The 24,188-nt window shown below is 44.2% G+C and overlaps 1 protein-coding gene across 1 annotated transcript in view; it reads left to right on the plus strand.

The window, feature by feature from the left end:
- The window catches only part of SLC15A5 (solute carrier family 15 member 5), a 50,247-nt gene extending 27,007 nt beyond the window's left edge, over window positions 1-23,240 (plus strand). Inside the window, exons 6-9 of the mRNA XM_009902810.2 lie at window positions 1,956-2,144; window positions 7,474-7,605; window positions 19,014-19,122; window positions 23,081-23,240. Of these exons, the coding sequence (XP_009901112.1) occupies window positions 1,956-2,144; window positions 7,474-7,605; window positions 19,014-19,122; window positions 23,081-23,240 (590 nt within the window). The remainder of the gene's footprint in view (window positions 1-1,955; window positions 2,145-7,473; window positions 7,606-19,013; window positions 19,123-23,080) is intronic.
- Window positions 23,241-24,188: the final 948 nt, after the last annotated feature.

Raw genomic sequence — 24,188 nt, forward strand, 5'->3', positions numbered from 1 at the left:
AACTCTTGCTTTAGTAGATTACATGAAGCTCCTTGAGGGCTTTATACCTGGCCTTGATAAGATACATTGCCTAAAAAATGTTGTTGGATTCCCTCCTGACATCAATTTTCAAGCAATAATTCATTGATGTTCTTGTTAAGCACTAGAGAGGCTGTAACAGCAAATCAGCTTCCAAGCCTCAGGTTAGGCAGGGGGGAGGGTATTTAAAGTTGTGAAAATGTAGGAAAACTGCCAGTAGAAAAATGTGATAGTTTGCTGCTGAGAGAAGAAACACAGATGCAAGCAAACATGTAACACAGCTAAGTCACTCAGCTGTATGAGTTTTCTGCTGCTTCTGTCCTGGCACCTGAAGAGACCCACTTATATATGTTACAAATCTAGTCAGTGTAAGTTTCCAGTCATGAAGTGGGACAAGGCTTTGTAAGAGAGATGTGAAAATCTAGTCCGGGTATTTGAACCAAAGCTGCCAGAAGAAACCAAACTGTCACATCTGTATTGACATAGAATCAGTCAGGGTTGGAAGGGACCACAAGGATCATCTAGTTCCAACCCCCCTGCCATGGGCAGGGACACCCCACACTAGATCAGGCTGGCCAGAGCCTCAGCCAGCCTGGTCTTAAACACCTCCAGGGACGGCGCCCCAACCACCTCCCTGGACAACCCATTCCAGGGCTTCACCACTCTCATGGGGAAGAACTTCCTCCTCATGTCCAGACATTATAGCTTAGAAATGCTGGGGGATCACAAACTTACTCAAAATCACTGAGAGCTCCAAACATTAGAAGTATAAATGTTTTAGGTATACGAGACTCGCTTGAAAACTTTGCTTGCTTTGTTTTCTGAGAAGCTACAACCACTTCAGACTGTCAACATCAAGAACTATAAACCAATACATTTTAAACAGTGTGCTCCACACAAGGTGTGGTGAAGTGTGCAGTATTTAAGATACACCTGAGTTGCTTAAAATCTTTAATCTTACATTAGGAAGTAACACAAACAGAGGTTTCTTTTCCAGCCCTATGTGCCAGTGCAGTACTTGTGCCCTACCACTGAGGCAGGTGGTAAGACTTCATGCTTTGCATGTACAGTAATATCTTGAAATGTATTGTGGAGCCAGAAAACTGAAGATGGCAGGAGGCAACTGTAATCCATCAGTTTATGTGAAAACACTTAGAAAAATGGAGATTACATCTTTCAGTAGTGCAGCTCATCTCACAGAATCATAGAATGCATTGGGTTGGAAGAGGTCTTTAAAGGTTATCTCACTCTAAGATGTTGAACAGTCCAGCACATGAGCTTTCAGGAGTAGTTCAAGGGAGCTCTGCTGTGATGGGAAAGGGACAAATGTAGGAATGCTTGAGGTATGACATGCACTGTTGTTCTTTTTCTTGCCCATCTACTATGGTCTGCAAACTTAGTATTCCAGTACTTCCCGCTCTGCTTCTTTTTGGGTAGAAAACAAATGGGCAAGCAAGCAGGGGGTGTGTGTATTTGGGTGACAGATTGGAGCTGATGATCTCTGAGGTCTTTTCCAACCTTAGTGATTCTATGATTCTATTTCAGAATCTTATTGCTGCAGCTTGAATAGAAGAATTTCCCTCTGCTTGGTAGTCTTGTCCCTGCCCTGTCTCTTCTCTGAGGCTGCTGCCTTTTCTTGTTTCTTTCTCTCCTCCTTTTTTACCTTCCTCAAAGGGAGCTTTTCTTCTCAGAAAGGCTCTTCTTCTCTCATTTACTTGGTATTCCTAAATTCTTTCTGTGCTGTTGTCTCTTTGCCATGTATTTACAGTTAGGCTTGTGTAAATAAATCTTTACTCATGTTTTGGTGTCCAGAACGGATGTATTGGACAGTGGGAGCTGGGGGAGCTGCTTCTTCTCCTCTCCAAAGGCTTCATTCTAAATGCATGGTGATCCTGGAAATACAAGCTTGGTGAATTCTCTCTGTGCTTTTCACCCAGTTGTAGGTCAGTTATCTGCTGCACTTTCCATGGTGGTTGCTGGCTTCTCCGAAATACACCGAAAGCATTTCCCTCAGGTGGAGCAGACGCTTTCCAAAGAGGTTCTCCTGGTCTCCTCCATGCCTTGCTTCCACTTAGTTCCTCAGTACATCCTACTTGGAGTGGCTGAGGCCTTGGTAACTCCCTCCTGTAAGTAAAACCTAATAGGCTAAAGCAAGAGTGTCCTGATTTGCAGAGAATGATATCAGCTTCCTAAAAATAATTACTGTCATCTGATGTTTTATCCCTGGCTCTCTTCCATGAGTTTAATGAGCAGATCTGTACTTTACCTGCTTCAGAGCAGCATAATGTGTCTTGTTGGCTGTAACTCAGAGTGAGCAATTATGTTGTTCCAGATGAACTGGAAGGTAGCATGGCCCCATCAGGTCCCTGGGGTGTGTAATCCACTGTTAGACAGGAGGATGATCAGAACAGTGGGACTCTGGGCTTGGATGCGTGACTGGGCTTGAAGCTGAACTTGCTTCAGGCAGGACCAGATGAGCTCCTGAGGTCCTTTCTGACACGAGCTCTGCTGTGTTGATTTACCCCAGAAAGAACAAATAAACCTACGACAGCTGAACTGTGGTTATGGTCTATGAGCACTTTTCAGGCCACAGTCAAAGAAAGGTGAAGCAGTTTAGCTTAACCCTTTTCATTTGTGGGTCCAGCTAATGGAATTATTACATGTTTTCCACTGCCACAGAACACTTACAGGCAGGTAACACAATTCAGCTGAAAGGCTTACCGGGAGAATATTATAGGCAGATGCAAGATGTTTGTTTGTGCTCCAGTCAGGAGTCCTATGAACATGCCTGCACAGAGCATCATGCCTTAGCTTGTGACATACAGTCAGAGATAAACACTCCTGTTTTGCAGAGGACAAGTAGAGCTTAGCTCACATCTGCCATCCATAAATTATGTAGATGTGCTCTTGATTATGCTCTGTATCTTCTCTCCGTTCCATAGCTAACCTTTCCTCACCTACACTGATATTCCTGAGACTTAGTTTCTTCTGAGGAGCACACAGAGTGTTTACAGTGTTTTACCTTGCAGAGCTTAAAAAAATGTTAGTAACACACAAAAAATAGTCTAATCAACATTCACTTAGAGACACAGGTAAAGTAATTGACTAGCTGATCTCTGCAGGTGTTTAATTCTACAGGTTGAGTGTCTATTGTTCCAGTATAACCCCAGAAATGTTCAGATTTTTATTTAAGAGCAGGAAATAACTTCAGTGTCTCAGCTTCATTCTTGCACTCTAAAACTACTGAGAGCTGTGGGTCACAGTCTGTCACTAAAAAGGTAATTTTCCCTAGTTTTAAATACTTACCACTTTCATAATGCCTCTTCATCTGATAGCTCTCAAGTACTTAACTGAGACAGGTTTCCAGGCAGGTAATGTGGTTTCTAGGTTACAGGCTAAGTATAACTGAAAACTGGGACTTTCTTTGTTTAGCTTAACACAAAAAAAGGTTAGGAGGTGGCTTGCTTACTTCTTGTGCTTCTGCAGGAGAAGAATATTACTGGCAGAATAAGGCTTTTTAATCTAGCACGCTGGGACACAACGGAAGTCCAGTGGCTGGAAGATTAATCTTTAGAACAAAAATAAAGCTCTGCCTTGGTGGGTTTGGGGAGTTCTGTGGCTGTTTTGGAGTGGGATTGGTGGTGGTGTGTCTTGGTGGGAGTGGTGGTGGTGGGTGTTTTTCCTTCCTTCCTTTCCTTCCTTCTTTGTAAAGGATTTTGATTAGAATCTCTTCAGAGAGAAGTTTTCTTGCCAGTTGAAATAAAGATTAAGCATCTTGCTAAGAGAGTTGTAGCATGCCATCGTAGTGTGGATGGCTATAAATAATCCCATCAGGTGTAATTTGGCTAAACAAAGTTAAAATTGTTTATGAAAGCTGTTCTTACTCAGTAACTTTCCCTGAGTCACAACCTCTTGTTTCCTAATTTCATACCTTCAGTCCTCACTCACACTTGCTCTCCAAGCCCCAGTGCCTCCCAGCCTGCTCTATTAATTGAGTTTGCATGACCTCCAGCTTGAGAAACTTGTCAGAAGAGGATCCTGTTTGGATGCTGAGTTACCTGAAACATCTCTGAATACAAATGGAATTTTGCAATCATCATCATCCACCCTTTTTGATTTGGATGTCCAAATGATAGCTTTGGAAACATATTAAAGAAGTGTAACTCAAGAACCCAGTTGAATGGGACTAAGTCTGAATTTGAGACATGCACGTGGTAAAACTCAGAGTAGGTACCTGACATGTAGGTTGCTGCTGTAGTTGATGGGAATGTGGGCCTCCATTCACTTGCCCACACATGGGTGTCTGACACCATTTTTCACAGAGTAGCTAGGCTATGGAGGTGGGCAAGTGGGCTCTTCGTGGTACCTGTGTGGCCTCCTGTGCTGCTGGAGAATAGCGTGATCTTCCCACAGCTCCCTGAAGACAGCTAAGGTGTACCAGAGCACCTCAGGCAGTGCTGAGCATCTGTACTCAGGGTGCTGAATTGAGCTCTTGCTTTCTAAATGCAGTTTGAACTGAATTGCCAGTCAGGAACTGTTCAGTGGATCTCCATGCATGGCAATGGCAGCCTAGACTCTTAGATAGTTGTTTCGCCTCCTCTGACATTTTACTGCCTTTGTTATGCAGAAGATCAAATTGAATTATTATCATAATTTACTTGACCTGCAAGTACATTATCCAGAAATGTTCACTCTAGTAATCAGAAGGAAGAGAGGAGATATCTCATTTCTGAAGTGCTCAGTTAGAGGAACTAGATTTGGCATATTGAACTCTTTATCTCCATTTGAGCCCTGGTACTTTCAATTGTGTTTATACAACATCTATCAGTATCCTTTTGATAAGAGTTTTTATGTAATCACATGCTTCAGGTGGCATGAGAATATCAGAACATCAATATTTAATGTTTCCCTAGCACTGAGATAGTATTTAAAGAATAAAATAAACCAGTAATAAAATAATTTCTCTCCTCCACCCTGTTAGAACAGAGCTCATGGGCTTCTGACAGCTTGTATTTGCAACCCTGGCTTGGTTTATTTTAACTGGGAGATTGCTTTTTTTAAATCCCAGTGATTTTTATTTTTTTTAAAGGAAATAACTAAAACAAACAAGAAAAGAAGAGCTCCACCACACACTCTCCCAAAAATACTGCTAAGAAACCCAAGGAAATGTGCTGCCCAGGGAGGTGGTGGAGTCACTGTCCCTGGAGGTGTTCAAAAAGGGATTGGATGTGGTACTTGAAGCCATGGTTTAGTTGTCAGGAGGTGTTAGGCAATAGGTTGGACTTGATGACCTATGAGGAGAGGCTGAGGGAGCTGGGGTGGTTTAGCCTGGAGAAGAGGAGGCTCAGGGGAGACCTTATTGCTGTCTACAACTACCTGAAGGGAGGTTGTAGCCAGGTGGGGGATGCTCTCTTCTCCCAGGCAACCAGCACCAGAACAAGAGGACACCGTCTCAATCTGTGCCAAGGGAGGTTTAGGCTGGATGTTAGGAAGAAGTTCTTCACAGAAAGAGAGATTGGCCATTGGAATGTGCTGCCCAGGGAGGTGGTGGAGTCACCATCACTGGAGATGTTTAGGAAGAGACTTGATGGGGCACCTGGTGCCATGGTTTAGTTGATTAGATGGTGTTGGATGATAGGTTGGACTTGATGATCTCTGAGGTCTTTTCCAACCTGGTCTGGTCTATTCTCTTCTATTCTCTTCTATCTCTGAGGTCTTTTCCAACCTGGTTGATCTATGATTGAAAACAAACAAAAAAACCCCAACATGAGCAAAGAAACAAAGACCCAAGACACAAGAAACCCCAAACAAGCAAGCAAAACAACCAAACAAATACAAACAAACAAAATCCAAGGAAACAGCTTCATCCTGTGATAGAATGTTCTCCTTTGCTTCCATAGTACATGGGATTGCTGGTGAGGGTAAGCCAGCGGTGGTCACTTGCACTCTAGCTGCTTTGCCCTACAAAAGATTAGCAGCTGTACAGTGTTTGCTGAAGTGCAGCAAGACTATCATCTGCCCATCGACAGGTCTCAAAGCATGGTTAGTTCAGAGGATATATTGGGGATCACTTCACCCACTGATGAAATGCAATAGTCTCCAGGGTGGAATGCGGCAGCTGTTTAATGGTCCGGGGCAGCGCCGTGGGAGAAGCGAAGAACAGAGTATGCAATTGAAACAGCAGGGGTGATTTAGGTAAGTAGGATGCAATTACCCAGGCTGAATTTAGCCAGACTGCATGTTTTGCACCCCTGCTTTTTAGAAAGGAGGAATAACAAAACTTTCTAGGCTCTTGGTGATTCTAATTAGCTAGGACACACACTGTACAATGTTTTAGACTGTGCTGTTGCCGCTACAGATGGTGTCCCAGGCTCACCTGCTTTCTCTTGCCCTCAGGCTTTTGGTTCCTAGTGTGAATGAGGAAAGAAAACTGTCCATGATATTTTTTTTTACTCTTCTTTAATATGTTTCCAAAGCTTTCATTTGGACATCCAAATTAAAAAGAGTGGAAGATGATGACTGCAAAGTTTCATTTGTATTCAGAGATGCTTCAGGCAGCTCAGCATCCAAACAGGATCTGACAAGTTTCTCAGGATGAAGGTCATGCAAACTCAATTAATAGAGCAGACTGGGAGACACTGGGGCTTGGAGAACAAGTGTGGGTGAGACCTCAAGGTATGAAATTAGGAAATAATTGTTGTGATAATCAGGGAAAGTTATTCAGAAATAAGAGGCTTCATAAACACTTGCTGTAACTTTGTTTAGCCAAATTGCACCTGATGGGATTGATTATAGTCACCCATGCTATAATGGCAGGCTACAGCTTCCCCCTCACCACTGAAGCTGGTGCCTCTTCTGGTTTAGCAAGAAAGTGAAGGGAAATGTCTTAAATAGCTGTGACTGGGGGTTACACTCAGGGAAAGATGAGCATTACCCAGCTTTATATTAAAGCAAGGTAACTCCAAGTTAAGGTAGGCCACTGGATTTGGAAGTATTTACTAGTGGCCCTAGTGATATTTACTGCACTGGCTCTGGCCCAGGAGGTTTCACTCTCCTGCAGTGTTAAATACCACATCTGATGTCTTTATGCTTGCTGACTGTGGGAGTGTTTCTCTTGTTTTGCTGTGCCTGAGGTTTTTAAAGGTGATACCACCCATGTGAGGGAAAGATCTTTACATACTCATGGAATATTGATAGATCCATGTGGGATGGTTTGTTAGGGAGCTTCATTGAAACAGTTTAGTTAACATTTTGCTAATAGGGTTCATACCAACACATCTGATTGCCCTTCTGCAGCAAGAAAATCCACTCTGTAAGACATGGAAACTCTTTCTTAGAGACACTTAGCTTTTGGTTGTGTTTGGTTGTGGTGGGGGTTTTTTTCATTTTTGTCTATCTTCTACCACCATTTCCTTGTTCTATTTAATCTGTAACTGTATCTGCTTCCTTCCTAAGGTTCCCTACTTTCGTTCTGGCTTGTGCCAGAAAGAATTAGAGGGATTTCCATGCATTTTTTAACTCTCTTTAATGGAGCTGGCTGCTTTATGGGAGCTTTCTTGGTTCAGACTGCCCATGCAGGCACTCAAGGTAAGCATGTGCTCATGTCTGCTCTTCCTGAGCAGCTTTCTAACATTATTGATTTGGACACTTAGGAACCAGCATTAAAGGGGATGCCAAAGTTTTATTGATTTGCTCTCACAATTAAAATGGAATTAAGCTAGGAAATAGCCTTTCTAGCTGTATTCATCCCATTTTAATGAGTCACCTCAGTTTTGATAGAGTAATTAGAGGATGGCATCTTGCAGGAAGCCCTCATGTCCAGTCTCATACACTTCTTAGAATCATAGAATTCTCAGGGTTGAAAAGGACCTCAAGGATCATCCAGTTCCAATCCCCTTGTCATGGGCAGAGACACTTTCCACTAGATCAGGTTGCCCAGAGCCACATCCAGCCTGGCCTTAAAAACCTCCAGAGATGAGGCTTCCACCACTTCCCTGGGCAACCTGTTCCAGTGTCTCGCCACCCTTATCGCAGAATAACTAGGTTGGGAAAGACCTCTGAGATCTTCAAGTCCAATATTATCTAATCAACCAAACCATGGCACTAAGTGCCACATTCAGTCTTTTTTTGAATACTTCCAGGGACAGTGACTCCAGCACCACCACCTCCACCCACCACTCCCCAGGCAGTCCATTCCAATGGCCACTGAAGAATTTCTTCCTAACATTCAGCCTCTGGCACAGCTTGAGACTGTGCTCTCTCGTTCTGTTACTGGTTGCCTGGGAGACCAACCCCCACCTGCCTACAACCTCCTTTCAGGTACTTGTAGAGAGCAATAAGGTCTCCCTTGAGCATCCTCTTCTCCAGGATAAACAACCCCATTTCTTATGGTGAAGAGCTTCTTCCTAACATCTAATCTAAATCTCTCCTCCTCTAGCTTGGATCCATCCCCTCTAGTCCTATCACCACCTGACATCCTAAAAAGTCCCTCCCCAGCTTTCTTGTAGGCCCCCTTCAGATACTGGAAGGCCACAATTAGGTCTTCTCAAAGCCTTCTGTTCTCCAGACTGACCAACTCCTGCTCTCTCAGCCTATGTTCATAGGAGAGGTGCTGGAAGACAAGAAAATATATTGTCAAAGAAGCAGCTTTTGATGTTCATGAAGAGGTACATGTGTGTTAGTCATCCTTATGTGGAAGCCTCTGACAATGAGAGCAATAGTAAAGCTTCAAAGAACGGAGAACATACCTTCCTGTCTGTTCCACAGTGTTGTATGGCAAAGGAAGGTGGGTGGAGTGCTTCAAAACTGCCTAGGCAATTTTTGTCAAGCCTTTAACACAGTCCCCCACAACATCCTTCTCTCTAAGCTGGAGAGGTATGGATGTGATGGGTGGACTGTGGAATAGCATAGAATTGAGCACACTGTTATCCTGAACAAAAGTCTCTGTTAAATTTTGAGGGAATTCAGTGACAGTCTATTCAGTCCCATCACCTTATAATCTGAATAAGTCCTTTAATAGGGGAAGTGCTCTGCAAAACTTGAATGACTTTAAAGAAAATATACTGAGATATGTTCAGTGTTTGCTCTGTTGATCCCTGTTAATATGCAAACAACATATTATTGGCCTCTTGCATTTTATTACTGAAAAGCAGAAACACAGTCAGCGTCTCTGCCCAGTGTCCCCTGCTTGAATGAGAGTAAGCACAGAATCAGAGAATGCTAGGGGTTGGAAGGGACCTAGAGAAATCATTCAGTCCAACCCCCCTGCCAGAGCAGGATCACCTAGAGCGGATCACACAGGCACACATTCCTCACAAGGAAGAGAGACTGAAGGAGCTGGGTCTCTTCAGTGTGGAGAGGAGGGGACTAAGGGGTGGCCTCATTCATGTTTGTTACCACAATCATGCAGTTCACAGCTTATAAATAATGAAGTTATCTATTCCTGTATCTTCATTTGTGTTCTGAGTCTTCAGTCTGAAGACTTAGAAGTGTGACTGAAGTGTGACTCCTGAACTGTGGGTGCTTTTGTCTTGTCCTGTGATTCTTTATGCTCTTTAATATCTTTATTGATGATCTGGATGAGGGCATTGAGTCCATCATCAGTAAATTTGCAGATGGCACCAAGCTGGGGGCAGGAGTTGATCTGCTGGAGGGTAGAGAGGCTTTGCAGAGGGACCTCAACAGGCTGGGCAGATGGGCAGAGTCCAACGGCATGAGATTGAACACATCCAAGTGCTGGGTTCTGCACATTGGCCACAACAACCCCATGCAGTGCTACAGGCTGGGGTCAGAGTGGCTGGAGAGCAGTCAGGCTGAGAGGGACCTGGGGGTACTGCTCGATGGTAGGCTGAACATGAGCCTGCAGTGTGCCCAGGCGGCGAGGCGGTCCAATGGCATCCTGGCCTGCATCAGGAACAGTGTGGCCAGCAGGAGCAGGGAGGTCATTCTGCCCCTGTACACTGCTCTGGTTATGCCACACCTTGAATCCTGTGTCCAGTTCTGGACCCCTCAGTTTAGGAAAGATGTTGACTTGCTGGAACATGTCCAGAGAAAGGTAGCAAGGTTTGTGAGAGGTTTGGAACACAGAGGCTGAGGAAGTTGGGGTTGCTTAGCCTGGAGAAGAGGAGGCTTGGGGGAGACCTTATTGCTCTCTACAACTACCTGAGGGGAGGTTGTAGCCAGGTGGGGGTTGGTCTCTTCTCCCAGGCAACCAGCACCAGAACAAGAGGACACAGTCTCAAGCTGCACCAGGGGAGGTTCAGACTGGATGTTAGGAAGATATTCTACACAGAGAGAGAGATTACCCATTGGAATGGGCTGCCCGGGGAGGTGGTGGAGTCACCATCATTGGAGGTTGTTGTAGTTTGAGCTGGGTGCCCCCCTGGTGCATTCACTTCCTGTGTCCAGAAGTCCAGCCCAGAGGGATGGACACAGGAAATTGTGTATTTCCTACCATAATTCTTTGCACCACTATAAGATCCAGTGCGGAGTCTGGCACTTCCTCTTTCTTTCCCTCTCCGAGACTTGGTAACTGGGAGAGAGATCTCCCGGCCATGGGCCTGATTAGGCCCAAGGCCACAGGGGGATGGGCAGTCTCAGGCCTGGCCAGCTGAGACTAGCCCAGCAGAGGGAGGGGGAAGAAGGAGCCCTGGGGGTTTTGCATGCACCCTCAGGTGGGGATGGGATCTTTCTTTGTCACTGCGCTTTGGGTTTTCTGTAACATTCACTGCTTTCTATTTAAACTTTCATCACTTTTGCAATCCGTTTGTCTGAGTCGTTATTTCTGCCTGTGGTGGGGAGGGGATCTGCCCCAACCCATTACATTTTGGCGCCCCACATTGGGCGCCAATAAAAAAAAGAGTGTGGTGGTTTGAAAGGAAAGGCTCTGCTTTCCCTCCCCCACTGAGAAAGAAACCACGGCTAAACCCAGTCGGAGAAATGAGATTATATTTTACAAGGAAACAGATTATATGTAACACACCAAATACAGGTATTTTACAGTATATACAGGAATATACAGCCAATGAACTCAACCAGAAACCAGACCGCCCACAGAGGGGGCTTCCCCCTGTGCCCCCTTCACCCCCCTACCTCCCTTCTCCCCCAAAGAGGTAGAAGAAGAGACGAGGACGGTTAACAGGGCAGGAAAGGAATAAAGGCCTTGCACAGGGAGTTAGTATCTTATCTTAGTTGGCCAGAATCCCAGAAGCAGATCCAGCCGAGAGGGACAGCGAAGGAAGGAAGACCGAGAGAAAGTTCCCAACTCCCCTGGGTCCAATCTCTCCTCCCACAATCCTACCAATGAAATTCGTTTAGAAAACCAAAATATTTTACAAACATTTAGCCAGTGTGCCCCTTCCTTAAAGGCACAGCGTCAAACGGCCACAGAGGTGTTCAGGAGGAGACTGGATGGGGTGCTTGGTGCCATGGGTTAGTTGTTTAGGTGGTGTTGGATGATGGGTTGGACGCAATGATCTTGAAGGTCTCTTCCAACCTGGTTTATTCTACTCTATTCTTGTTTCACTAAAACCTGAGCCAAGACTATTTCTGGTTCCTCCATCCCTAAGCCATGAGACCATGTTTGCCATGAAGCAGTTTGGGCTGCAGGGAAGCAGGGCCTCCTGTGTGTATCTGGAAGTGCCGAAGCAGAGGCCGTCGACAGAATTTGAACTTTTTATTTTCTATCCCGCTTCACGTCGCTAGTTTAGAGTTTTATTTGGGGGGGGTTGTTGGCAAACTTGATCAGATATCAGCCACAGTCAAAGCTGCATTAATCATTTTGAGTGCAGCTATGGAGGATGGTGTGAATATGATAAAACAAGGCTCTTAAAAAAACCTGACGAGTGCAAACAGATGACGGGTGACAGTGATATTTTCGGTACAAGCTGGGAAACTGCTTTCCTTTGGATCTCTTACCTCTCCTAACATTTTTTTTTTCTATGGAAGGAGATGCAAGACAAAACCTGTCCTCCCATGCCAATCATTTCAGAATACACTTCTCTAAAAATATTAATGTAAATATGTAAGAAAGAGAAGGAAAACCAAAAAAGGTCGGAGGAAGGAAAGTGCCCCAGACAGTTTTCCTTCTTGGGGTTGGAGAGCCAGGTGGCTGTGGGGATTTTGTGGGTTGGTTGTTTTGAGGTTGGTTGGTTGGGAGCTGTTATTTGTTTGTTTGGTGGGTGGGTTGGTTGGTTGGTTTGTTTGTTTGCAATTGGTGTGGTGGTGGTGTTTTGGGGTTTTGGTTTATGGAGACTTTTGTTGGCTGGTTGTTTTGGTGGTGGTGGTGGTTGGTTTGGTTCATTTTGGTTGTTGTTTGGGTAATTTTTTTTCAGTTTGAAGCCTTGTACAATTCTAAATACCAAAGATGATAATGCTGAAAGATATTTCTTGCAGTCCAGATGGTGGTGTCCGTTGGTACCTACTTAGCTAATAAGGATTAGAGGCATACTGAAACTTTGATTTGGATATGATTAAACACTAAATATCTGCTCACTAACTTGATGAAATGATGGAAGGTAATACAATCTTTTTCTAAGATATGAATTGGACTAGATGACCTCCAGAGGTCCCTTTCAACCCAGACCATTCTATGGATCTACTCTGCTCTGGTGAGATTCCACACAGAGTACTGCATCCAGTTCTGGTGCCCCCACCATAAAACGGACTTGGAGCTTCTGGAGCAGGTCCAGAGGAGGGCCATGAAGAAGATGATCAGAGTGCTAGAGAACCTTTCCTGTGGAGACAGCTGGGGCTGTGCAGCTTGGGAGAAATAAGGTTCTGGGGAGATCTTATAATGGTCTCAATGTACCTGAAGGGGGCCTACAAGAAAACTGGGAAGAGACTTTTTACAAGGGCTTGTAGTTATAGGATGAAAGGGAATGGCTTTAACCATGAGGAGGGGAGATTTGGACTGGGTTTTAGGAAGAAATTCTTTACAGTGAGGGTGGTGAGACACTGGAACAGGTTGCCCAGACAGGTTTGGTGATTCTGTAACCAGCACCAGAACAAGAGGACACAGTCTCAAGCTGCACCAGGGGAAGTTTAGGCTTGAGGTGAGGAGAAAGTTCTTCACTGAGAAAGTGGTTAGCCATTGGAATGTGCTGCCCGGGGAGGTGGTGGAGTCACCATCTCTGGAGGTGTTCAAGAGGGGATTGGACATGGCACTTGGTGCCCTGGTTTAGTCATGAGGTCTGTGGTGATAGGTTGGACTTGCTGATCTTTGAGGTCTCTTTCAACCTTGGTGATTCTATTGTGGATGCCTCCTCCCTAGAGGTGCTCAAGGCCAGGCTGGATGAGACCTTGAGCAACCTGATCTAGTGTGAGGTTTCCCTGCCCAGGCAGGGAGGTTGGAACTGGATGATCATTAAGGTCCCTTGAAACATAAACTATTCAATGAATCTATGAATTGACATGTTCTGTGGTTGTAGTCTATGTTGCAGGACAGCTGTAAACATGTAAGAATCATACTGAATGGGCTATTGTCTGGTGTGTGACTGCTTTGCTTTGCTTTGTCTTTTGTGTTTTCCCAATACTAAAATAGGATGCTGGTGTTCAATGAACTGAATGCCTTCCCATGAAACTTTGGGCTTTGTTGTGAAACCCTTGAAAGCTCCAGGAGTGCCCTTATGGTAACAGATCCTTTTGTGCACCGCTATGTGTCAAGGACTGGCTTACAGCTCTTTCTGCATCTTCTTTGATGGCTAGTATTGCCAGCAGTTTGTTGCTGTCAGTCATCCACCAGAAGCAGGCCAAGCAAGTGGGTTTGATGCAAAAATAGCTAGGACTGCAGAATTTCAGTGAAAGTTTAACCAGGCATTTTATTTCCACCATGTATATTATAGCAGGCTTGAGGAACTGATTCTTCCTAGACTTAATCTTCTAATTTGTTCTAAATTTGCCATGAAGTGCAAAACTGATTGAACTCCAATGGCCAATAAGAAAAATCTCTTTAAAAGACACACAGCTAAAGAAAACTTCTGATTCTGTGGTGGTTCAGGCTACAGAGTGTTGCCATTGTTGGCATAAAAATGGAAATCAGGAGTTTGTTGCACAGAGGTAAATTGCAGGGAGCAATTATTTATGTGACAAACCAGCCTTGTAATTGGCACTTCTGTTGGTAAAGGATTGACAGAACCCAAAAGTTCCATTGAGGAAAAATGAATTGCTAACATATTGCATGCTGATCCAAGGGTAAGAAAGTGCTGGATGCTTCAAATGTAGTAGTGTCCAGGACATCTTGCTCCAGCAAAGCCAAACTAACTGCCCCAATAAGTTCCAGTATTCATAGCTGAGAGTAAAATCCTGGAAGTATGAACCCTAACCCCAGTCGGTGGAGGGTGCTGGAGCTGGCAGACAGCTTGTGAAGGGTGTTAGCAGGATAATGTTTGGAAGTATCTAAAGGTAGTTTTGCTGCCTGAAATGGATGAGTGATGTTTAACATTGATGGCTGTCACCCAAGGCTTCCTGCCAGCAGAGGATTCTCTGTGCAATGAGTGTAAGTATAAGTAAACCTAACCCATGGTTGTCCCCTCTTTCATGAAAAACCCACTTCCATTTAAAAAGGGAAAAGGAGAGAAAAAAAAAAAAAGTGATAAATACATATTTTCATCTGACAAGAAGAAATGGTTACATGAATATTTGCTTTATCCTCTGGTAAAAGTGCACATTGACAGGAAGATAACTGGATCTCTCTAGGACTTCTGCCACCCCTGTTTCTCTGTAGAGAAAGGCACTCCTAAATAACCTTGTTGCCCCTCAGTGAAAGGAAAAGGAAGCCTTACTCCTACCACTTGCTTTGGGTAGAGCATTGTATGAGAGAGGGCAGACATGCACTATGTGGGCTAGAGCCTCTTACCATGCCCAATCAAACTGTGGCCCTTCCTATGCTGTTGCACACTTATAAGACAAGGTTTTCCAAAGACTTTGCATTGTTATCCTAGCCTCACTGTTTAAACACTGGCAATAACTAAAAGAAGCAGGGAAGAGACAGAGCAATGATCTTTGACCTGAACCATGGAGGAGACTGGTAGCAAAGGAGGAGCAGAACATAGCTCTCCTGCTTGCTGGGCTGCCCTCTCCTGGCCTCAGATGAAGCCACCCATTCCCACTTTCAACATTTCAGTGCGATGTCTTTGCTAGACACTTTAAAAATTCCATTTTATTCCATTCTCCTCAGGGTTCCTAAATTCCTGTTATGTTGTTTTGTTTGGGGTTGAGGTTTTTTTTGCATTTGTTTTGGTTGTGTTGTTTTGTTTGTCTCGCTCGGTGCTAGTTTGAAGGAAGTATTCTCTTGTTGGGTTTCCATTGTAAACACTTTCATTAGGAAGCTCCTGCTGCTCGTCAGGTTAGCCTGGCTGATGTAAATAACCTAGCAGACCGTGTGAACTCTGCTTTGACAAGCTGTAGCACTGAACCCCATGTGTGCTTTCTCTTTAATCAGATACATGCACTCTCTCCGTGACTTCTATTGGCCACTGGGGAACGGGAAATGAAAAACTACCTGATTGTGAATTATCACAGTAAAAGTTTATAAGCTACTAAAATGAAGTTATGGCACCTAGAAGTTCAGTCAATTGACAATGTTAAATGATACATTTTAAAACCTGCCCTGAGATAATGCTGCAAAAGGAGCTGTGCACCCAGAGGTGAGGTGGTGCTGCTCTGCGACAGACAGGAAGGTAACGTGGCATGGAGCAAACTGTGGAGAGTTAAGGAAATGTGCTGCACTGATGACAGTTGTTCTCTGTGAATCCTGGGAGAGCTAAAGGGAACTGTGTTTACAACTCCGATGTGTGGAGGAAAGAGAAAAACATATGTATGTGGTGAGACAGGGTGTAATACTTTGACTGCTGGCCCTCCTGGGATGTGGAACTGCTCTTTCTCTCTAATTAGAAAACTTTGACAAGCTGAGAATGTCACTGGATGGCTAAAGATTGCATCAGTGGCTGAAACATCAGCGAAACTCTCAGGTTTGTACAGCACAGCTACAGCAAAATGCTGGGTTTCCTCCTCTCCCTTTCAGGTTATTCAAGTGGTGGATAGCCACTCTATTTAGATGGGTAGGATTTGATACCAGACTTGGAGGGATCACAGAAATGTGACTTTGGTCCTATTGGTGTGTTTTGGTTTAGATCAGGAGGGTGCTTTTGATATGAATCTCCTGGGCATCACAGTGATCTTGGAGCACAAAAATACTGCATTCCTTTTGGATGGAATTGACCCCCTCCAAAATTCTCATGTCTGATGTGTTCCAGCTGTTAGTGGTTACTGGTCTGATGTTAATCCCCCTGAGCTACCTGTAGTGTACATCACATTCTCAGAGCCAGCTGTTTCATGCTCTGTATTTGCTCCTATTCCACTTCACTACTTGCTAATGAAGACAGCTTCTCTCTCTTCTTCAAAGGCAATAAATATCCTGTATTCCCAAATAATGTGAAAGGTCATTACAGCACTGAAGAACTTTCTCTGGTATTCTGTATCTGCTGTAACTCTTTCTTCCCACCCCCACCACCTTGGTTTTACAATTTTTGCTGTCATTGATTATAGTACTTCGGGTGTTGGTTGTCTTCAAATGCATCCTGACTTAAATAGTTCTCTACCATCCCAGCTTGTTTGCAGACTGGCTGCAATGGACAACATCAAAAGCAGTTTACAGTTTGTGGTGGTTTGAGCCTTAACTGGGACTTAAGAGCTCAGATGGGGCAAGGCTGAGAATCCCTCCCCTGCTCCCCCCTCCTCTTTCCCAATAGAGAGGAAAAAGAAAGGGAAGGAGCAAATCCACCAAGAAATAATTTGGAGTCGACTTGGAAGTAGAGAAGTAAAGAATATTCTTTATGCTATATATATATGTAACAATAAAGGTAGGGTTCACAATGGTAAGGAACAAGGATGGATGGGAGAAAAAATAAGAATACAAAACTAGTCTCTTTGAAGAGGTGTGGAGGTAGCAGGGAGAAGGATCAGGCCTGACCACATGGCAGAGAAGCAGGAAGCCACCAGCAGTCCTCATCCAAGCAAAGGCAGGCCAAGAGCCCTAATGGCTGCAGTAGCCTCCTTTTTATAGCCTTGTTGGGCAGGGAGGGGGAGTAGAACAGCCTAATTTAGTTTCCTAGGGGGAAAACCCCCTGCAGGGAGGGCAATGCTCTCACAAGCCCTCCCCCCCGCTGCTTCCAGGATGGGCGTTAACCCATCACACAGTTGCAGACTAAAGCATACAAGAGTACAGGCAGAGAAGGCTCTGGATGTATATAGCTGATACTGTCCTCTGCTGAACTGAGCTTAAATTGCAAAGCTGTCCTAGATGCTGTTGCAAAAAAAGCCTTGGTAGAAAAGGTCTGCTTCATGCAAATAAACACTATGTGCAAGACAAGGATACACTGCAGACCTGTGGTGAAAGGCAGCTATAAAGAAAGGTGTAGTAAAATGTCAGGTAGCATCTGGGTAATGGAGAACCATCCAAGGCACTGCATAAATGCTTTTTATGCATGGATTTGGGTGGTTTGGGTTTGTTTTGGTGCTTCTTTGGTTTTATTTTTCTAAAGAAGGGCCTATTAAAGGCATGAGAGTTATATAAAAGGGTTTCTACAGACCACCTTATTTCTAGCTCTTCCTAAAACTTTCATATTTAATCTTCTTCTAGCTATGTGCACAGGATAATATAGAGAGAAGATGGCCCAATCATTGCCGTAGTAGCTGCACAGAGTTAGGTTTTTCAGTAGGAACATTAAGGTTGGAGAAGACCTCTAAGATCAAGTCCATCTGTCAAAGCACCACCACTATGCCCAGTAAACCATGTCCTGAAGTGTCTGCATGCTTGTTGAACACCTCCAGGGATGGTGACTCCACCACTTCCCTGGGTAGCCTATTCCAATGCCTGACCACTCTTTCAGTAAAGAAAGTTTTCTTCATATCTAATCCTCCCCTGGTACAATGTGCAGCCATTTCCTTTCCATCCTATCACTAGTTACATGGAGAAAAGTCTGACACTCACCTCACCCTAACCTTCTTTCAAGTACTTGTAGAGAGCAATGAGGTCTCCCCTCAGCCTCCTCTTCTCCAGGCAATACCAATTCCCTCTGGTGTTCCTCATAAAACTTATTCTTCAGAGTCTTTACCAGCTTTGTTGCCCTTCTCTGAACACTCCAGCACCTCAATGTCTTTCTTGTAGTGAGGGCCCTGAAACTGAACCTAGTAATTGAGTATGGTATCAGCAGGGACAAGGAGAGGGCACAATCACTTCCCTGCTCCTGCTGGCCACACTATTCTTGACACAGACCAGGATGTTGTTGGTCTGCTGAGCACACTGCTGGTTCTTGTTCAGCCAGCTGACAGCTGGCACCCCCAGGTCCTCTGCTGGGCAACTTTCTAGCTACTCTGTCCCAAGCCTGTAGTGTTGGTTGGTGTGAGCAAAGGACACTTCAGATTTGTTAGGAAAGTTCTTGGGACACAGTCTCAAGCTGTGCCAGGTTGAGGTTTAGACTGGATGTTAGGAAGAAATTCTTCATAGAGAGAGTGATTGACCATTGGAATGGGCTGCCCCAGGGAGGTGGTGGAGTTGACATCACTGGAGGTGTTTAGGAGGAGACTTGATGGGGTGCTTGGTGCCATGGTTTAGTTGATTAGATGGTGTTGGATGATGGGTTGGACATGATGATCTTGAAGGTCTCTTCCAACCTGGTCTGGTCTGGTCTATTCTATTCTATTCTTTATCTGCCCAGGGAGGTGGTGGAGTCACCATCACTGGAGGTGTTCAGGAGGGGACTTGATAGGGTGCTTGGTTGCATGGTTTAGTTGATTAGGTGGTGTTGAATGATAGGTTGGATGTGATGACCTTGAAGGTCTCTTCCAACCTGGTTTATTCTTATTCTTATTCTATTCTATTCTATTTTATTCTACTCTATTTCTCTGTCTTTTCTGCAAAGCAGGAGCAATGTACACTGTAGAATCAAAAAATCATAGATGGCAAATTAATTCTCTTTGAATGTCTGTTTTGGCAGGCAGCTGGTTTCCACACTTGCTACATGAAGGTAAATTGGAGAGATTCTTCTTCTTCTTGGCTTCCATAATGTTGGTGAACACCCTGGGGTTGTGGACCATTGCACACAGGTATGTGTGAGAAAATGAAAGGATGATGTTTCATTGGTAAATATGGAAAGGAAACCTTGCACAACTTGTAAAAGAGTGTGTAATAAAGAATTGGCAGTGATAGACCAGACTTTAGCATGGATTTAAGAGAAAGATTTGACAGTAAAAATTAAGTGATCAAGTTTAAAAACAAACAAACAACAAAACCAATTAAAACAAACCGAAAAATACCCAAAGCAAACTGATGTAGTTAGACTGAAGTATTTAAGGAGTCTTCCTAATAGTAAAATTCATTGAAGAGAGAATAGAATCCTATTTTTTACAGAAGTGTGTGTATATATATTGGCATGGAGTTGAGATCACAGCACCAAGATATCTCAGCCCTGGAACTGATCTCTACTGTCCCTGGCTTTGTACCAACGTATAGAAAATGTAGCTGTTGTCTCAAATGATCTTGCATCTTTAGTACAGGACCATAGGGGAAGGGGTTGCCAGAAAACAGCAGATCACTACTCTTTAATGTTGTGTGCAATGGTTTCAACAGAATAACCCTGAAATATTTTCTTCTGCTTTCCTGGGCAATGAGATGAAAGCAGCTGGCTGCTGGAGACAATGAAATGCCTCAATTAGTCCACACACAAGAAGCAATTTTACACCGCTGCAGAACCTAGGCTCTATGCCTGTATGTTGCCTCTAAAGTGCAAGGAACTCATACCTACAGGCCTCTTTTATGCCAAGGGTGGTTTGAAAGTTGGCCTGCCTCCTGTGTTTCAGAACATTTAATCACGGGGAGGGAGGCAACCTGCTTCGCCATGAGTGGGAAGGGTCACACGCAGGCGGCATTCTGTTTGAGGCACTGGGCTGCGGTTCTATGGGAATCCTTCAGAAAACCTTGATGGAGTAATGATTTGGTAATGACAATAATAGAAAATTTCCAAGGGCAATGCACTTCTACAACTCTTGAGGAAAACACTGCTTTTTTTTTTCTATTACATATAACACTAACTTTGCAGCATTAGAGATTACCATAGTGTCTTCTCAATTATTCCAGGGTGACCTGAGACACAAGAGTCCATTTATTCTGGTGGATAGGTTTTGATTTTTCTTCTTTTAAACACGACCCAGGTCATGGTTTGAATGTTTCTCCTGCGTGCACTTTGTCTTTCTTTCAGAAAAGAGGGATTTTTAATCTTCTGTAAGATGAAATTTTCATTTGTGACATTTACTGTGGAAAGCTAAAAGGTTTTGATGGTGGCAAAGCAACTGGGTTGAACTCAGCAGATAATTTTGACACAAATTAACATTATGAGGAGATTTGTCCTCCAGACTAACTTAAGTAAATTGGGTTTCCAATTGGTATTTCACTTCAAGATGCCTCATTTTTCAATAGGGCAACCAAAATGGGGTGGTTTTTTTGTTGGTTTGGGTTTGGTTTGGGTGGGGGGTTTTGCTATGGTTTTTTTGTGGTGGGTTTTCTGGGGTTGGTTCATTTGTGGGGTTTTTTGTGGTCTTTTGCTGGGGTTTGGGTTTTGCTTTGTTGGGTTTTTGGGTGGTTTTTTTTGGTTGGTTGGTTGTTTTGGTTTGTGGTGGATAGTTTTGTTTTGTTTTTGAGGGCAAGTGTAATTGTTTCATTTTGTATTGAATAAGGATTTACCTAAGAGGAGGGGAAAAAAAAAAGAGTGAGAACTGAAAGGTTTGTGTGTGGGGGAACTCTGAATTAAAAACAAACAAACAAAAAACCCTAAGATTTGTATGAAGAAAATAGGTTTCCTTTTTTAGATTTGTCAAATGACATAGTACAGCTATTACTAATGCCTGTATCCCATTTAGAATCATAGAATTGATGGGGTTGGAAGGGACCTCTAGTTCCAACCCCCCTGCCATGGGCAGGGACACCTCACACTACAGCAGGTTGCTCAGAGCCACATCCAGCCTGCCCTTAAAAACCTTCAGGGATGAGGCTTCCACCACCTCCCTGGGCAACCTGTGCCAGTGTCTCACCACCCTCATGGGGAAGAACTTCTTCCTAATATCCAATCTGAATCTACCCATTTCTAGTTTTGTTCCATCCCCCCTAGTCCTGTCATTACTTGACACCCTAAAAAGTCCCTCCCCAGCTTTCTTGTAGCCCCCTTCAGATACTGGAAGGTCGCAAGAAGGTCTCCTCAGAGCCTTCTCTTCTCAGACTAACAGCCCCAAGTCTCTCACTCTGTCTCCATAGGAGAGGAGCTTCAGGCCTCTGCTCATCCTCGTGGCCCTTCTCTGGACACATTCCAGCACATCCAGATCCTTCTTGTAATAGAGGCTTCAGAATTGGATGCAGTACTCTGGAGCTCAGTACTCACCAGAGCGGAGTAGAGGGGGAGAATCACCTCCCATGCCCCTCTGGCTATGCTTCTTGTGCTGCAGCCCAGGCTCTGGTTGGCTTTCTGGGCTGCAAGTGCTCACTGCTGGCTCATCTTGAGCTTCTTATCCACCAGCACCCCCAAGTCCTTTTATTCAGGGCTGCTCTCAAGCCATTTGCTGCCCAGCCTGTATCAGTGCTTGGCACTTCTTGTTCTGAAAGTTTCTAGGAAAGTACATTTTGGCTGCTTAGAAGCCCAGGACTCAGAAGACACTGTAACTGTCTTGATTTGAGCTGAAGCAGCTCTGGACTGAGGGCAGAATGAATATACCCCAAAGAAGTAAATAAACACACTTGCACAGAATTGGAGGTTAAATAGGAATGCTATCTACAAAAGTAAACCAAATACTAAAGGCACCAGGGCAAAAGGATATATACTTAGATATATACATGTATACTCAGAATTGGTCCTGGCTTAGCCCCCCACTGGCTAAGCCCCAAACTAGCCCCAGCCAGCTAAACCTTCCCTGCTACACTTGGCTTCATTGTCCCCCACCAAGATAGACTCAAGATGGGCAGGCCTTAGCTATGTAGCAAGAAATAGATTCCTGTCCATCAGCCCTCACTCCCACACAGCCGAATGCAACAGCAGCAGTCACACACCCAGAGCAGAGAGGTGAGAGAAAGCTGACTGGACAGCCTGCTCCTTATGTAGGGAGATACAGGAAAAGGGAATAGAATAACAGATTACAATATCCTGTGGCCTCTCCTTGGGGCTATCTAGTCCTCTGAAGGAATTTATCTTTATGGTAGGACAGTTAATCCCTAACCTACAACAGTAGCTTACAAAATACTATTTAATAAAGGACAAGTGCAACTAATCCCTGAAAGGATGATTATTTTGGGGAAGGAACAACTCCATGCACCAGTACAGGCTGGGGGCAGACCTGCTGGAGAGCAGCAAAGGCAAAAGGGACCTGGGGGTCCTGGTGGATGGAAGGATGACCATGGAGCCAGCAATTGTGCCCTTGTGGCCAGGAAGGCCAGTGCCATTCTGGGGTGGATTAGAAGGGGTGTGACCAGTAGGACAAGAGGGGTCCTCTGGCTCTGCTCTGCACTGGTGAGGCTGCATCTGGAATATTGCGTCCAGTTCTGGGCTCCTCAGTTCAAGAAAGACAGTGAGCTGCTTGAGAGAGTCCAGCACAGAGCTACAAGGTGATTAAGGGAGTGGAACATCTTCCATATGAGGAGAGACTGAGGGCTCTTCAGCTTAGAGGAAACTGAGAGGTGACATCATCAATGTTTATAAAGATGTAAAGGGTGAGTCCCAAGAGGACGGAGCCAGGCTCTGCTTGGTGGTGCCAGTGACAGCACATGGGGCAATGGTGGAAATTGAGGCACAGGAAGTTTCATGTAAATATGAGGAAAACTTTTTTGCCTGTGAGGGTGACAGAGCACAGGAACAGGCTGCCCAGGGGGGTTGTGGAGTCTCCCTCTCTGGAGATATTCAAATCTTGCCTGGATGCATTCCTGTGTAATCTGGTGTAGGTGCTCCTGCTCTGCAGGGGGCTTGGACTGGATAATCTTTCAAGGTCCCTTCCAGCCCCTAACATTCTGTGATATTCTTCCTCCTAGATACAACAATCTGAATGAGGAATACACCTGTGAATTCAGAGGGAGTCTTTCTGAAGGCAAACTTTTGAAGCATGAAAAAGCCATCAAGCATTATGATAGTGTCCTGGAAAGGTCTCCCATTTTGTCTCCTATGGAGAAAACTTCCACCTCACTTAACTAAATTTTGATTGTGTTGCCAACTGGCTTTCTAATGATGAATTGCTTAGTCTGCTTAAGTGTAACTGCCAATGTATTTATGAACTGTTTAAGGAATAATGTTATTTATAAGTGTGCCAAATAGCAGTCATCAGAGGATTTGGCCTTGTAGAATACTGCAGCATTGTAATGTACATCAAGGACAATGAGAGCGCACTCCTTGGCATGCTTGTTGGAGAGAGGCTTTTAATCTCTATAGGGAAATAGGTATCCAGATGTATTTGTACTTAGTAATGGTTCAAAATTAATAAACTCCAGTGTGCATTTGTTTGGCAAATTATTTTGTGACAGTATCATGTGCAAATAATTTTGAAGCCTGGGTGTTTCAGGTCGGGCACTTCTGTGCTATTCTGGGTTCTGCTACTTATCTGCTACCCAAGCTTCAGCAAGTTGTTTCTTTACCGTAGTTACCTCATCAGGAGAATGGGCACAGCCACACTAATCTTCTTTGTAAATTGCTTTGAGATCTACCCAAAATATACTAGAAATTATATACCACTTATAAGTCCTTAAGTATGTAATGAAACATTGATGCTGAGGCAGCTAGACTTTTATTTGGCAGAAGCACTGTGAGGTTTGCCATTCCTAAAGGGCAGCAAATTGCTAGTAGGAGAACTGGAGACTAGAATTTATTTACATCAAAATCACTAATTGTGGTCCAGGTGAAGAGAAATAGAAAAGGTTGGGAGAAGAGTAGATGCAATTGGAAATGGGAGGAAAAAAGCTATTAATAAAATGCAGTCCGCTTTAAAGATCTAAACAGAGTTAAACACTCCTCAAATTGGCTGGCTTGGGTATTGTGGGGGATGCCAATCTAGCACTTTTTAAAGCACTGTTAATCAAAAGAGCAGGAATAGAAGTGGGGGGGTTAAGTGAAAGGGTACATACTGAACCCAGAAACTAAAGGAGCACT

Source organism: Dryobates pubescens, chromosome 15, assembly GCF_014839835.1.
Source record: "Dryobates pubescens isolate bDryPub1 chromosome 15, bDryPub1.pri, whole genome shotgun sequence".
Taxonomy (NCBI): Eukaryota; Metazoa; Chordata; class Aves; order Piciformes; family Picidae; genus Dryobates; species Dryobates pubescens.